This window comes from Pinus tabuliformis, chromosome Q (assembly GCF_031772625.1).
Source record: "Pinus tabuliformis cultivar Carrire ecotype Pingquan chromosome Q, CPIR1, whole genome shotgun sequence".
Classification (NCBI taxonomy): domain Eukaryota; kingdom Viridiplantae; phylum Streptophyta; class Pinopsida; order Pinales; family Pinaceae; genus Pinus; species Pinus tabuliformis.
In genome coordinates this window covers 795,500,215-795,513,293 of record NC_142296.1, presented here as the reverse complement: position 1 = coordinate 795,513,293, position 13,079 = coordinate 795,500,215, and the positions used below count along the sequence as shown (strand labels likewise).

The following is a 13,079-nucleotide window of genomic DNA, read 5'->3' as shown; positions in this document are numbered from 1 at the left end:
GCTATTGTAATAGACAGATTCATGCATGGAAAATCTCTACCATGTATACCAACAAAAGAAAAATTCACTACAGCATAATCTATGATGTTGTAACACAACTGTTGTGACAAATCAGGTTCAAGCTTTGCAAATTCCTCATGCACAATATATTCGCTTTGCAAATTCCTCACACAATATATTCTCAAAGTATATTCACGTGTATATTTGCTACATTCTCGAGTATATTCACATGAATAAGACAATTGATAGCTCCAGGTGGGGTTAGCTTGGTGGGTTCAACCCTTTCCACCAAGGGATAATGCCCAGGGAGGTCATGAGATCCATTCCCAGTGAGTCATGTGGGGTTACCAATGGCTATTGCTGCTAGCAGTTAAAACAGTCCTCCCTCTGAAAAACCCAGGACGAAGGGGTGATCTGCAGCACTGACTAGGCACCACTTTTGTCATACTAAATACTTAATATACAAGAGATAAGATAGTTCATAACACTCTTACAAGTGATAATGCTAAAGCCCTAATGTCATAATTTATGTGCTATTGTGACAGACATACTCATGCATGAGAAATCAGTATCATACACAGAATATTCACAAGAATAAAACAATTAATCCTAATAAAATAAAATCTAATACAACAGGGTAATGCTAACAACGAATGTCATAATCTATGTGCTGTTGTGGCAGACTGGATTCATGGGTAGAAGATCCCAATTATGCACAGCATGTTCACAAGAATAAGGCAATTGACACCATCAAAAGAAAATTCCAACGGCCCCATTGACATAGTTCTTAAATGTCATACTGATAATTTCAATAATGCGGCCATCTTTCATCAGTTGAGCTCAGACAAACCAAATTTAAATAATGCACTCTTTCAAACAAGGAAAATATGTCATGATCTATGTGCTATTGTGACATAGATTCATGCATGGAAAATCACTACAAGAATAAGATGATTTCATCAAAAGAAAAATCTAACCAACACGGCAATGCTAACAACTAAAGTCACAATCTATACAGACTAGATTTATGTACGAAAAATCCCCAGCATAAACAGTACATTCCCAAGAACAAGAGAGTTGATTCCATCAGAAGAAAAATATAATGCCCCCATTGACAAAATAGTACTTAAAACTGTCAGACTCGAAATTTCACTAATGCAGTCATCTTTCCATCAATTGAGCTCAGACGAACGTCTTTCAATCAAAGAATCCCCCCAAGTGTCATTATCTATGTGCTATTCTGACAGATTCACACATTGAAAATCCCTATAATGCACACAGTATATTCACAGGAATTAGACAACCGATTCCAACAAAAAATATGTAGCCAGCTTGGTAATGCTAAGTTCCAACCACTAATGTTATAATCCGTGTGGTATTGTGAGAGACTGGAATCATGCACAGTATATTCACAAGAACAAGATGATTCCATTAAAAGAAAATCTGATGCCCATATTCACAAAAAAGTACTGACCGTCAGAGTAAGAATTTCACTAATTCCAACGCCGCCATTGACAGTTCTTAAATGTCATACTGACAATTTCAATAATGCAGCCATCTTTCCATCAGGTGAGCTCAGACAAACCAAATTTAAATAATGCACTCTTTCAAACAAGGAAAATATGTCACGATCTATGTGCTATTGTGACATAGATTCATGCATGGAAAATCACTACAAGAATAAGATGATTTCATCAAAAGAAAAATCTAACCAACACAGCAATGCTAACAACTAAAGTCACAATCTATACAGACTAGATTTACGTAAGAAAAATCCCCATCATAAACAGTACATTCCCAAGAACAAGAGAGTTGATTCCATCAAAAGAAAAATATAATGCCCCCATTGACAAAATAGTACTTAAACTGTCAGACTCAGAATTTCACTAATGCAGTCATCTTTCCATCAATTGAGCTCAGACAAACGTCTTTCAATCAAAGAAACACCCCCGAATGCCATTATCTATGTGCTATTCTGACAGAGATTCACGCATTGAAAATCCGTATAATGCACACAGTATATTCACAGGAATGAGACAACCGATTCCAACAAAAAATATATAACAAGCTTGGTAACGCTAAGTTCCAACCACTAATGTTATAATCCATGTGCTATTGTGAGAGACCGGAATCATGCACAGTATATTCACAAGAACAAGACAATTCCATTAAAAGAAAATCTGATGCCCACATTCACAGAAAGGTACTGACTGTCAGACTAAGAATTTCACTAATGCAACCATCTTTCTATCATCTCAGACAAACCAAATTTAGATAATGCAGTTATCTTTTAAATGAGGAAAAATGACAATGGCATTTAAACTGTAGACCCCATTTTGAATCATAAAAAAGGGAACATGCACATCGTTTTGGAGGCACCTTTTAGGTTCCAACATAAATGTTAGCCGGCAATAAGTTTTAAACATGCAGAAGCAATGCCCATATCTGATCATAATTTCATACAAAGAGCAATGCATAACTTTATTCATGTTCCTGAATCCCAATGGAATTCATCCTCTCAGAAATTATCATCACATCGATGACTTCCAGAAGGTTATCATTCCAAATTCAAAGTGCACCATAAATCATCTGCAACAAACACTTTTACCATTGCATTCATATCATATTCTTATGCCTAATTCCATGCAAAATGGCTTATATTGCATCAGAGACATGAACATAGCTAGATGTCATCAACAATTGTTTGTAAATAGACTATCCAAAAATTTTAAACTGCCAAACTTCTGAATGCAGTAAACCTGTTATAACAATTTGTAATGAAAGAAGATTAGAACTGAGATTCCTTTAACCAGAATCACAACCCAAAGAAAGGTCTTAAGACTCAAGAATAATACTGTACTATGAGATTCACTGCACCTGAATAGAAGCAATTGCATTCCTTTACACCACATAGTATTGTCTCTAACAGGTTTTCTGAATGCAGTAAAAATTAAACGTGTTATAACAATTTGTAGTTTAAGAAGGTTAGAACTGAGATTCCTTTTATCAGAATCGCAACCCGAAGGTCTTAAGACAAGAATAACAGTACCATGAGATTCACTGCAACTGAATATAAGCAATTGCATTCCTTTACACTACATTATATTGACTCTAAAAGGGGTTGGAGAATGAGAAGCAAACACTTCAACCACCTCTAGCCAAATGCATTCCTGACAAATAATCACTAGAACATTTGTTTACAATCACTGACGATGCTCAATTTCATAAACTGCAAGCCCTCAACTTCCTCCTTCCCAACTGACTTCGAGATTATAAAACCCACAATACCACCTCTCCTTTTATAGCTTCAACACCAACAGCATATTGAATATAATTACGACTCATCCACTCATAAACAGTAAATGAACATTTTCTCACCTGTTTTCTACTCCTGTCAACATGTTATTTTTTCTCACCTGTATATAGTTAGCCATATAACAAACTGAAAAAAGCATGGTTCTAACATCCCGTCCAGCATCATGTAATTGAATAGTAGCTTTCTGAAACGTTGTGCAAAGTTGTTCACATACAAGGCTTTACCATTCAGGCTTTAAGGATACCAAATTTCCATACTGCCTCAAACATGCCACTATTGCTCACAAAATCAGACTAGTTGAAAATTCAAGCTCAGACTGCTTCTGTCATCACCGATTTAGAGTACCATGTGTCCAAGTCAAAAAACTATCAGCTCGGGGTCTGTCTTCCAGAATTTGTATCTTGATGACTATGCCAGAATCCTCACAAAATATTTCACCTGTAATTTCTTCAATAATAGTGAAATACCACAACTGGATGCTAGAAGCAACATAGTTCAACAACACTAGAAGCAACATAGTTCAACAGAAGTGTTGTAACCACAGCCTGCAGTCCAACTTTACATTGTGGCCATAATCACCACAATATACACAAATTACAGTTAACAAAATCCCCAAGTTCAAACAAGAAATATTATTTTCTTGCGAAATCCTTGTTTCCCAAAAGACCTGCTAAGAACCCAATGGATAATGTCCCTGTATTCCCCACACTAGAAGCAACATAGCTCAACAGAAGTGATGTACATTGTAACCACAGCCTGCAGTCCAGCTTTACATTGTGGCCATAGTAACCACAATATACACAGATTATAGTTAACAAATTCCCCGAGTTCAAACATGAAATCCCATTTTCTTGAGAAATTATATTTCTTCCTGAAAGACCTGTTGAGAACTGAATAGATAATGTCCCCATATTACCTTCTAATCATCCAGGCTCTCCAGAAAAAATCTGAAGACACAAGGACTGGAAATTTTTTTAATTCTAAATCACAATGTCATATCCAACCTTGGTTCAGAAATAAGAGAACCTCTTGCAAGCTGGAGGCAAAAAACTCCCAGAATATATTTAGAACCACTCCTAAAATCCAACCTCAATTCAGAAAGAGAAGAGATCAGCACAAACCCTGATCTGCCTCAGGCAGCAACAACTTTGACCTTTGAAGCTATGTATTTGAATCAGTAATTCAGCTTCTGTGGTGCTGAAAATAATATCCTCCCTCATCCTGATTAGAAAAACTATTAAGAATATAATATAGCTGTTTAATAACTTGTGCCGGAGAATCCGACAATGTGAAGAAACTAATCAAGAGAGTATTTCTCTTTTCTAAATATCCCTTGGTATCTATAATAACTCTGCGCTGCTTCTGATGGCAACAAGATGCATGATTATTACTGCCTTTGTTATGAACTCTCAGAAGCTGAAACATACTAACATTATAACATATAACACACAACACTTTGTTGACGCCCTACTCAACAAGATCTATAGCACTAGCACTCATACATTCAACTAACACTGGTTCTGTCTCTATGGTGTGCCTTCTTTGGCACAACTATTTCTTACTTCTCTGAAAAGGTTGGTGATCCTCCTTGATAACCATCAGGTTTAGATCCAAAAGATCTCTGGCCAATGGTAATGGTCAATGGAGACCATTGTGCCTGACTTGGTCTCAACCATCTTTTAACCTTTATGGCAAGGTGCAATATATGTATGATCTCTCCTAATGAAAGAGATTTAAGGCAAGATTTCTTCAGCTCCTGTGCTGCATCATACCTGAAATACAGAATATTCTTTTAGCACGGCTTTGATAGATGTATCAAACAAGCCAACAAAGACCAAATTCTAGACAGAAAACTGGGTCTCTTCTACAATATTTGCAAAATAACAAGAGCAGAATAACCCTGACCTGCTTTTGGATTGAATCATAGCCTCACATCCTTCATGGCTACATAGGAAATTGAAGAGCTCATCCCAAAGTTCCTTAGGATACTTATCATGCATGCTAAGAGGATCAACACACTGCCAAATAACTGAGTCAGGAGGAAGATATATTTTAAAACCGCCTCCTGTCCTCATCACTACTATATCTTTTAGTTCAACAGCTTTATCCAAGCTCTCTCGAAGATTGAAATTAGGAATATGAAGCATCTTGCCATACCAAATGCAGTCTTCAAGATTTTGTTCTGTTGGTGCCATCATATTTTGCTTCAATGTTTCCATGGCCAGAGAAAGAATCCTCAGATGAACCCTATGAGATATATCTGGTCCCGGAGATTGAGCTGGTGGCAAACTAGATGGGGGTGTGTGTATTGCATCCCTAGAAGTTTCTGTTTGAGTTGGATTATTTGCCTCGAAACTCCCTAGAGGTTGGGATGTTTGTTCTGAAGGAAGGAATTGTGAGACACGAAGCAAACAAGAATTCCCAGATTGAATATTGGGACTATGTTGTGAATCGGAAGAAATACCAATTTTCTCAAAATTAGGCATATTAGCTCTCAATTCAACGGGAAAGTTTTGTCTATTTCTAGCATGATGTTCCATATGAAAATTAGAAATGACTTGGGGAGGGTAGTTAGGCCTCACTTGGGGAGGGTAGTTAGGCCTCACTTGGGGAGGGTAGTGAGGCCTTACTGGGGGAAGATAGTGAGGCCGTACTGGGGGAGGGTAGTTAGGCCTCGCCTGGGGGGGATAGCTGGGCATCATCTGAGGGGGGCAACTAGCTTTTGTGTGGAGAGAGCGACTACGCTTGACATTATAATCGGTGCTTAGCTTAGCTGGAAGATTGTTTGCTCCAGGTGTAAAATTTGTCTGAGGTGGAGCTGAACTTAGCTTTACAAGTGACTTAGGTCCAGTTTTAGACATGCAAGTGTTGTATTTTGGATCATTACATGAATCTTGCCTATTATTATCATTGCTTTCTAATGATTGTAAAGGTCGTGCATCTGGCAAAGATCCACCACCATTATTATTGTTAAGTGAAACTTTTAACTCTGACATAGCGCTCTTCATATCCAAGGATCCTTGCCGTACACCATTGGTCAAGAAATTAGAATCAGATTTTTTAACTAGTTGTTTGTTATCCTTAATAATTGGCATAACCTCCTCACCCTTTGCAAGGCTTGTCCAGAGCCAGATAATTGTTGCAGCACCAGAGAGGGAAGGAGGAATGTTCAGAGTGGGGTGAGCTAGAAGAATGTTATATCTCCTCATGCTGAGCTGATGGAGAGCATTAGCAAAGTCACGATCACCAGATATAAGCAAATAATTTGCTGGTGCAGAATTGTCCACCGCCCAGAATAGCATATCAACTAATATCCGTTTGTCACTAGCATCTTTAATGCCTGCAATAAATGGCAAAGCTGTGAATAACTGGATAGAAGACCTTAATGCAACACCTATTTAAGTTCTCAATCAAAAAACAGAGCGGAAGCAATAACAGGACAGCATAAACAACTTAAGTATAATTCAGACACTAAAAACATGCCGTAATCACTCAAAATCAGTCTTCTCTCAATTTCTGTCTACATTAAGAACTTGAAGCTCCATCATGAAAGAACCATTGTAGGCAATGAACCCTCCAGTATTACAATGTTACATTTATCATTATCGGCAATTTATCGCCGGAGGTCCAAATTTTAAATTATCAGCAATACCAGGGAAGTTATTGGAAATTATCAAGAAACTTAAAAAATACAAAAATAATCATTTTTTTCCAAATTTTTGAACTTTTAAAGCAACATCAACATCAAACAAACACAATGTCACCTAAGTCACATGACACGAGGACATGAGAGACGTAAGACACATAAATACGAGTATTCGACACGAGACACGAAGACCCCATAAACAGGACACGAGGGAAACTACTAACTAGAAAATTAGAAATATCATGATTGATAAAATAAAACTAGAAATTTAAAAGAACTTGTGAACTGCAGTCTCAATGTGAAGTTGTGAACTCCAGTCTCAATGTGAAGTTGCGAGCACTGCACCCGAATCTGGCAGAATTCCTCACACTGCACAGCAAATTCAATTTCGGTGGCGAACAATGACAAAAAAACCCAAAAATAAACCATGTCACAGGTTTTAAATGTCACTTTTCGTGGGACACGTGTCCTAAGAGCCAAAATTGTTAGATCACGTTTTCACCACATCCAAAACACTATCTCATTTGGAGGACACGGAAAAAAACGTTTTCGACATGTTTTAGGGCACATTTAATGTCCGACACATGAAATACGGGACACAAGACCCTGAGGGACGTGTCCTGTGACTTATATCAATGATTCCTTCTACCCCTTTTACGAGGAAAGGTCACTGGTCTCATTCCTCTTCTAGAAGTTGTAGGTGGACGTGATGAGCCTGAGGTGGAAGGTGAAACTCTTGGGGAGAAGGTGGAAGATGAAGCGGGATGTCTTTCACCTCTTCTCCTAGTTGGCAGTCTCTGTGGAGGTAGCCATGGCGGCATTGGTTGCGGAACCCTTTCAACATCCTCCCCCCTGCTCCTACAAGTAGAGCACATCCCACTCCTCCTCCTCCTCCTCCTCCTCCTCCTTCATGATAGACCTCTCAGTCTCCACCCTCTATGGACTCATGGTGTCAAGTGCCTCCAATGAAATGGCATCTGAATCGAGGACTTTGTTTATTTGTCTGAGCCATAACCTAAGATTGTATTAAACATAGACCATGTCATTGAGGCAATGGACATCTAAGTTGCATAAGAGGCATTTTGTGATTAGAGGATGATGCCCCATGGACATATGCCTTAAGATTAAATTAATGAACTTATAAAAAAACCAAAAATTTAAATTTGAAAATTTCTACTTTGTTGCACTTCTTGGAGTGTATCATTTCAAAGACACTCCAATTGTGCTCACACCCTAAAGAGCTACGAGTTTGACTTAGCACCCAAAAGGCAAGTTTTTGCAAATTTGGGACTCTTCCACCATAGTTTACCCACCAAACATCTATAGCTAATATATGGAAAGGTTTCATATTTCCAAGGAAAGACAATGATTTTTATTTCAATTTTCGATTAAGTAACAAATGTCAAATAGATTAATAAATAGAAAGGAAACACAATGAAATTTGAAAGTTTGAAAATCGAAATAAATTTTACTTGTGGCTTACCTGGCATCCTAGTAATCCTGTCGTGGATAGCCATATCCTATGTTGCATAAAACTTCTAGGAACCAGATGTTTCGAGACGTACCCATACCTGAAACTCCAAAACTCGACCGAAACTCGACCATTATGTAATCATCTATGAGAGTTAATATAGACTTGGTTTTCCTTCTAAATTGTCATCTATAGGTATTATTCCCTTTTTTCTTGCAAGATAATGTGTTATTCACTTATTTATAAATTTCCTTTTATATATATAAACATATATGGTGTTTCAATCAACGTTCGATCGAAATTTGCATTTTTGGGAGGTGACGTTTCTAAACATACCCATTTTGGAAACTCCAAAACGTTTCGGTGTTTCGTGCAACTTAGGCCATATCATACCCAAATATCCCATAACTCAACTTATATATCTGAATTTGTTTGGAAATCTCATTAGATTCAACGATGTCAACACCATCCTTTGAATACATTGGTAAAATCCATCCATAACCTTTGCATCAAGCTTAAATCCACATGCATAAGAGAATGCAAGGTTGAGGTAGAGCCATGCTACATGAATTGAACAATAAAGAGTGTTGTTCCATCGCTCATCAATAACACCCCATATCTCATCCTGTCTAGTGAATCCATCTTCCCCCTTGTCCCCATAGACCCAGTGGAGAGCTTCCTCAGCCCTATCCATGGCCTCATACAAGTAAGCACATTGCAGGCTTCTCACCATAAACCAAGCAAAGAACCTTTACTAACGGTTCACTAATAGCACACACCTCCTCCACTCCCATCCAAAAACTTTGATTGTGTCTCACAAGTCAAGCTATGGCTTACCCATCCACTTTAGTGCTATAGACACAAGTGTTCCAGTCTTTTGAGAGAAACCATCCTCCACAACTCCAACATTGAATTGTGGAGAGATTGATGAGAAATGAAGCTAGTTGTGAAACATGTGATGACAAGACAGACCAACTCCTTGCCCCCTGTGAACTGTCTCATGCGGTTAGGATAAACGTATGATTGTAAACATATTTTGTAACACTCGTAGCCGACTCAACAATTTTTGTGATCCAAGGAATTTTTCCCATGTCCTCCAGCATCAAACCAATGCATGGGCAACACAAGGAGTCCAATATAGGCTTTGATACCTCTCCATGAGCAACTTGCCAGCAACAATAGTTAGCAACATTGTTTGTAATGACTTGCACAACATATTTCAGACCTATCCCTTGGATGAAGTTATCCAATAACTCACATAATAATTGTGCATCTTTAACATATGCAGATGCATCAATAGATTTGATAAACATTGTCCTCCTGGGACAATTAACCAATAAATTTAGAATGGACCTAGCCTTACCATCTATCTAACCATCTAACATGGCATCCTATGATCTCCTATGATCCTTTCAACTCAGCTAATCTCCTTGTGCAATCAGCCTTTTCCCCTTGAAGGAGATGCCCTCTCAAGTCATTATAAGAAGGGCCCTTGTAGCCCAAACCAACAATGGCAACAACTTCAAACATGGAATGGTAGAATGGGTTGTTCTTGGCAATGTTGAATGGTATGTCACTCCATAGAAAGCATTTCACCACAATTTTTCCAGTGTCTTCTCCTTCGATTGTACAAGGGTGCCCCCTAGGCACAAATCTTAGCACAAAGAAAGGTGAGGACACTTAGGGGCTAGGAATTGTAGAATGTGGGCCCAAGGATTAGCTTTCCCCCACTCCTAAGAAGCTTGCAGACCTATTTACAAGCTCAAGCACCGCTTCTTCCTTTTGATCTCTCTTCTTATGCATTTGAAAAATGGATTGGTTTGCAATATGGATAATTTCTAGGGTGGATGTTGGGCAAAGATCCACTTCATTCCCTAGTATTCTGGCAAGGTGGTATTTCAAACAGTTGATTCCACCAAACATTTCCATACCACATAACTTGCAATTCAACCTCATTCTATTATGACCCTCATAGGGTAGACCATACTCCCACATTGGATCCAATGGCTTTGGCATTTTGATTCTTGAAATGTGAAGACTCTAGAATCTAGAGCACTAATTCAATTGTAAACCTATGGGACAAAAAAATGAGGGGAAATTCGAAATACAATACAAATCCACAAAATTGAAAAAACATGAAAAACGCTCGAATTAAAATACCCTAAGCTACATAAGTATTAAATCCTCCATTCAAAGAGGGAAAAAAGAGGTACATCTAATGAACATTGCATACCCTATTCTAGATCTTGAAAAACAAAGAAAATCAAGGCAATTTTTTTTTACATACCTGGAAATACGGATATGATATATGGGAGTAGATCTCCACTCCACAAATGCTCAGCTAATAGCAAATAAAACTATGGTTTTCCCCTTGTTTGCTGATTGAAAATTGATCACTAGGCATCTTCTCCCCTCAAAGCTCAACCTCAGCAATATAAAAACCCAAAATGACCCCGAAAGACCCAACCTGGAGCTTTTAATTCGCTGAAATGAGCAGCAGGGTGATAATTTCCATAGCCTCGCAATAATTACTGAAATTATCACAATAAATTCAAAGTATGGAAAATATAGCAATAAATTAAGGCAATAATCTCAGCAAGGGGCAGTTCGGCAATAATATAGTGATAATTCCAATATTATCACAATATGTGCAACACCGCATTATTACCTATAAACTGTGAAGTAGCATCACTATTGTGCTTCCAGAATAATACTGGAAAAAGGATCCATCTTCCCTTTAGCTGCACAAGCATGGCAAGGTGGAAGAAGAGAATCGTTCCTGTTGAAAAATCAGAAAAATAGAAAATCCAAATTTCAACAGATCACTGGAGATCTGTCATTTGATTTTAACTTTTAAGAACTAAGATTCAGAAGTTATAGTTCTTCTTTGGCTGACACTCTTATGGGGACAATCTGCTTTCTCTCAAGGCATGAAGAGACTTGAGTAGCAGTCGGCTTTGGCTGACACCCTTATGGGGTAGAGTCTATTTTCTCTCAATGCATGAAGAGATTTCAATAGTCGACTTTTGCTGTTCAGAGTATGCTATTGAAGTGCATCCATCAAAACCATATCATGTTGAGATGATTTAAATAATGGGAACAGCTAGACCCACAACATTTCATTAATTGGGCTCTATAAGCAGGTGCGTACCTTTGTATAATTTCCATCCTAAAAGAACCACAGTAAACAAAGAACCCTCCATTATCAGCTTTCAAAGTGTGAAAAAACATCACTATTGTCCTTCCAGAATAATAATGGAGCAGGAATCCACCCAATTTTTAGCTGTTCAAGCACTGTAATGTGGAAGAAGAGAATCTTTCCAGTAGAAACATCAGAGAATTGTTAAATTAAAATTCCTACAGATCACTAGTCAGTAATTTGATTTAACAATTAAGATTCGCAAATAATAGTTCTCCTATGTTGCACTGAATGTGGGGACGGGGGACGGGGGGGACGGGTTTCCGGGATGGCTAGAGCGCACCCCCAAATTTTCAGGGGACGGAAAGTGCAGCAACTAATTATTATATTTAATAAAAAATTAAAATTAAAATAAAATTTAGTAATTCAGCATAAACATGAATGATAGATTAAAATATAAACATTAAAACTATTACTAATTTTGAAATTTCAAATTACAAAATAAAATACTATCTAATCATCATTGCACATCACAAAAACAAATCGTGTCATCATTTCCCATTGTCAAGAACTTAAGAAGTACTACTAATCTGCTACAATCTACTACTGTCTACATAATCATTCTATGATGCATGATGAATCATTTCAAAATTTTAGTAGCAGCTAAACTTTAAATACTAAAAGTAAAATTTAATAAAACTGTAAACATGAACAAGTCAATTAAATAAATCCCAAATTAAGAGTCTAGAAATTAACAACCTTGCAGGACCTGTCATCAGTGTAATGTATATCATAATCATTCAGAATCACTATTATTTACAGAGCACAAAGAGTATTACCATCCCATCTATTTACCTTATAATTTTGTTTTTTAATTTTTTGACTTTAAAGTTTAGAACCTAGGTTTAAAAAAAAAAAAAGTTTAATGTGCATGATATCGGGGGACGTCCTCAAGTCTCCCGAAAAGTCCCCGAGTTTTCGAGGGACGGCCCCTCCCCAAGTCCCCGATGGAGTCCCCAGCCAATTGGGGAAGTTTCCAACGAGTTCCAAAAGTACCTAGATCATCGAGACAAAGGAAACACCATGAATTTTGGCGGAGACGGTTCCCTGTGCAACATAATAGTTCTCCTTTGGCTAACAACCTTACGAGTATAGCCTGCTATCTCTCAAGGCATGGAGATCTTTGACTAGTGGGCTCTTACTGTTCAAAGTATGCTAATGAGGTGCATCCACCAAGCACCAAGCCATGTCAAAATGATTTAGATAAGCACAGGGTCAGTGACACCCACAGCATTTCACTGGTTTAGCTCTATCAGCCAGTGCATACCTCAGCAAAAGTTCCATCCGGAAAGAATCACTGCAGATGGACAAGGAACCCCTCATTCTTAGCTTGGAAGAATGAAATAGAACCACCAGTGTCCTGCCGGAATAACACTGGAACAAGAATCCACAATCCATTTAGCTGTGTGAAAGCTTTGCAATTTAGAAGAAGATAATCTTTTCAGTT

General features: G+C 37.8%; 1 protein-coding gene across 1 annotated transcript in view; it reads right to left on the bottom strand.

The window, feature by feature from the left end:
• Nucleotides 1-2,835: 2,835 nt before the first annotated feature.
• Nucleotides 2,836-13,079, bottom strand: part of LOC149221873 (uncharacterized) — an 85,236-nt gene continuing 74,992 nt past the window's right edge. Inside the window, exons 3-4 of the mRNA XM_089385258.1 lie at nucleotides 5,222-6,656; nucleotides 2,836-5,088 (exon numbers count right to left, since the gene is read on the bottom strand). Coding sequence (XP_089241384.1) covers nucleotides 4,875-5,088; nucleotides 5,222-6,656 — 1,649 coding nt within the window. The 3' untranslated portion in view covers nucleotides 2,836-4,874. The remainder of the gene's footprint in view (nucleotides 5,089-5,221; nucleotides 6,657-13,079) is intronic.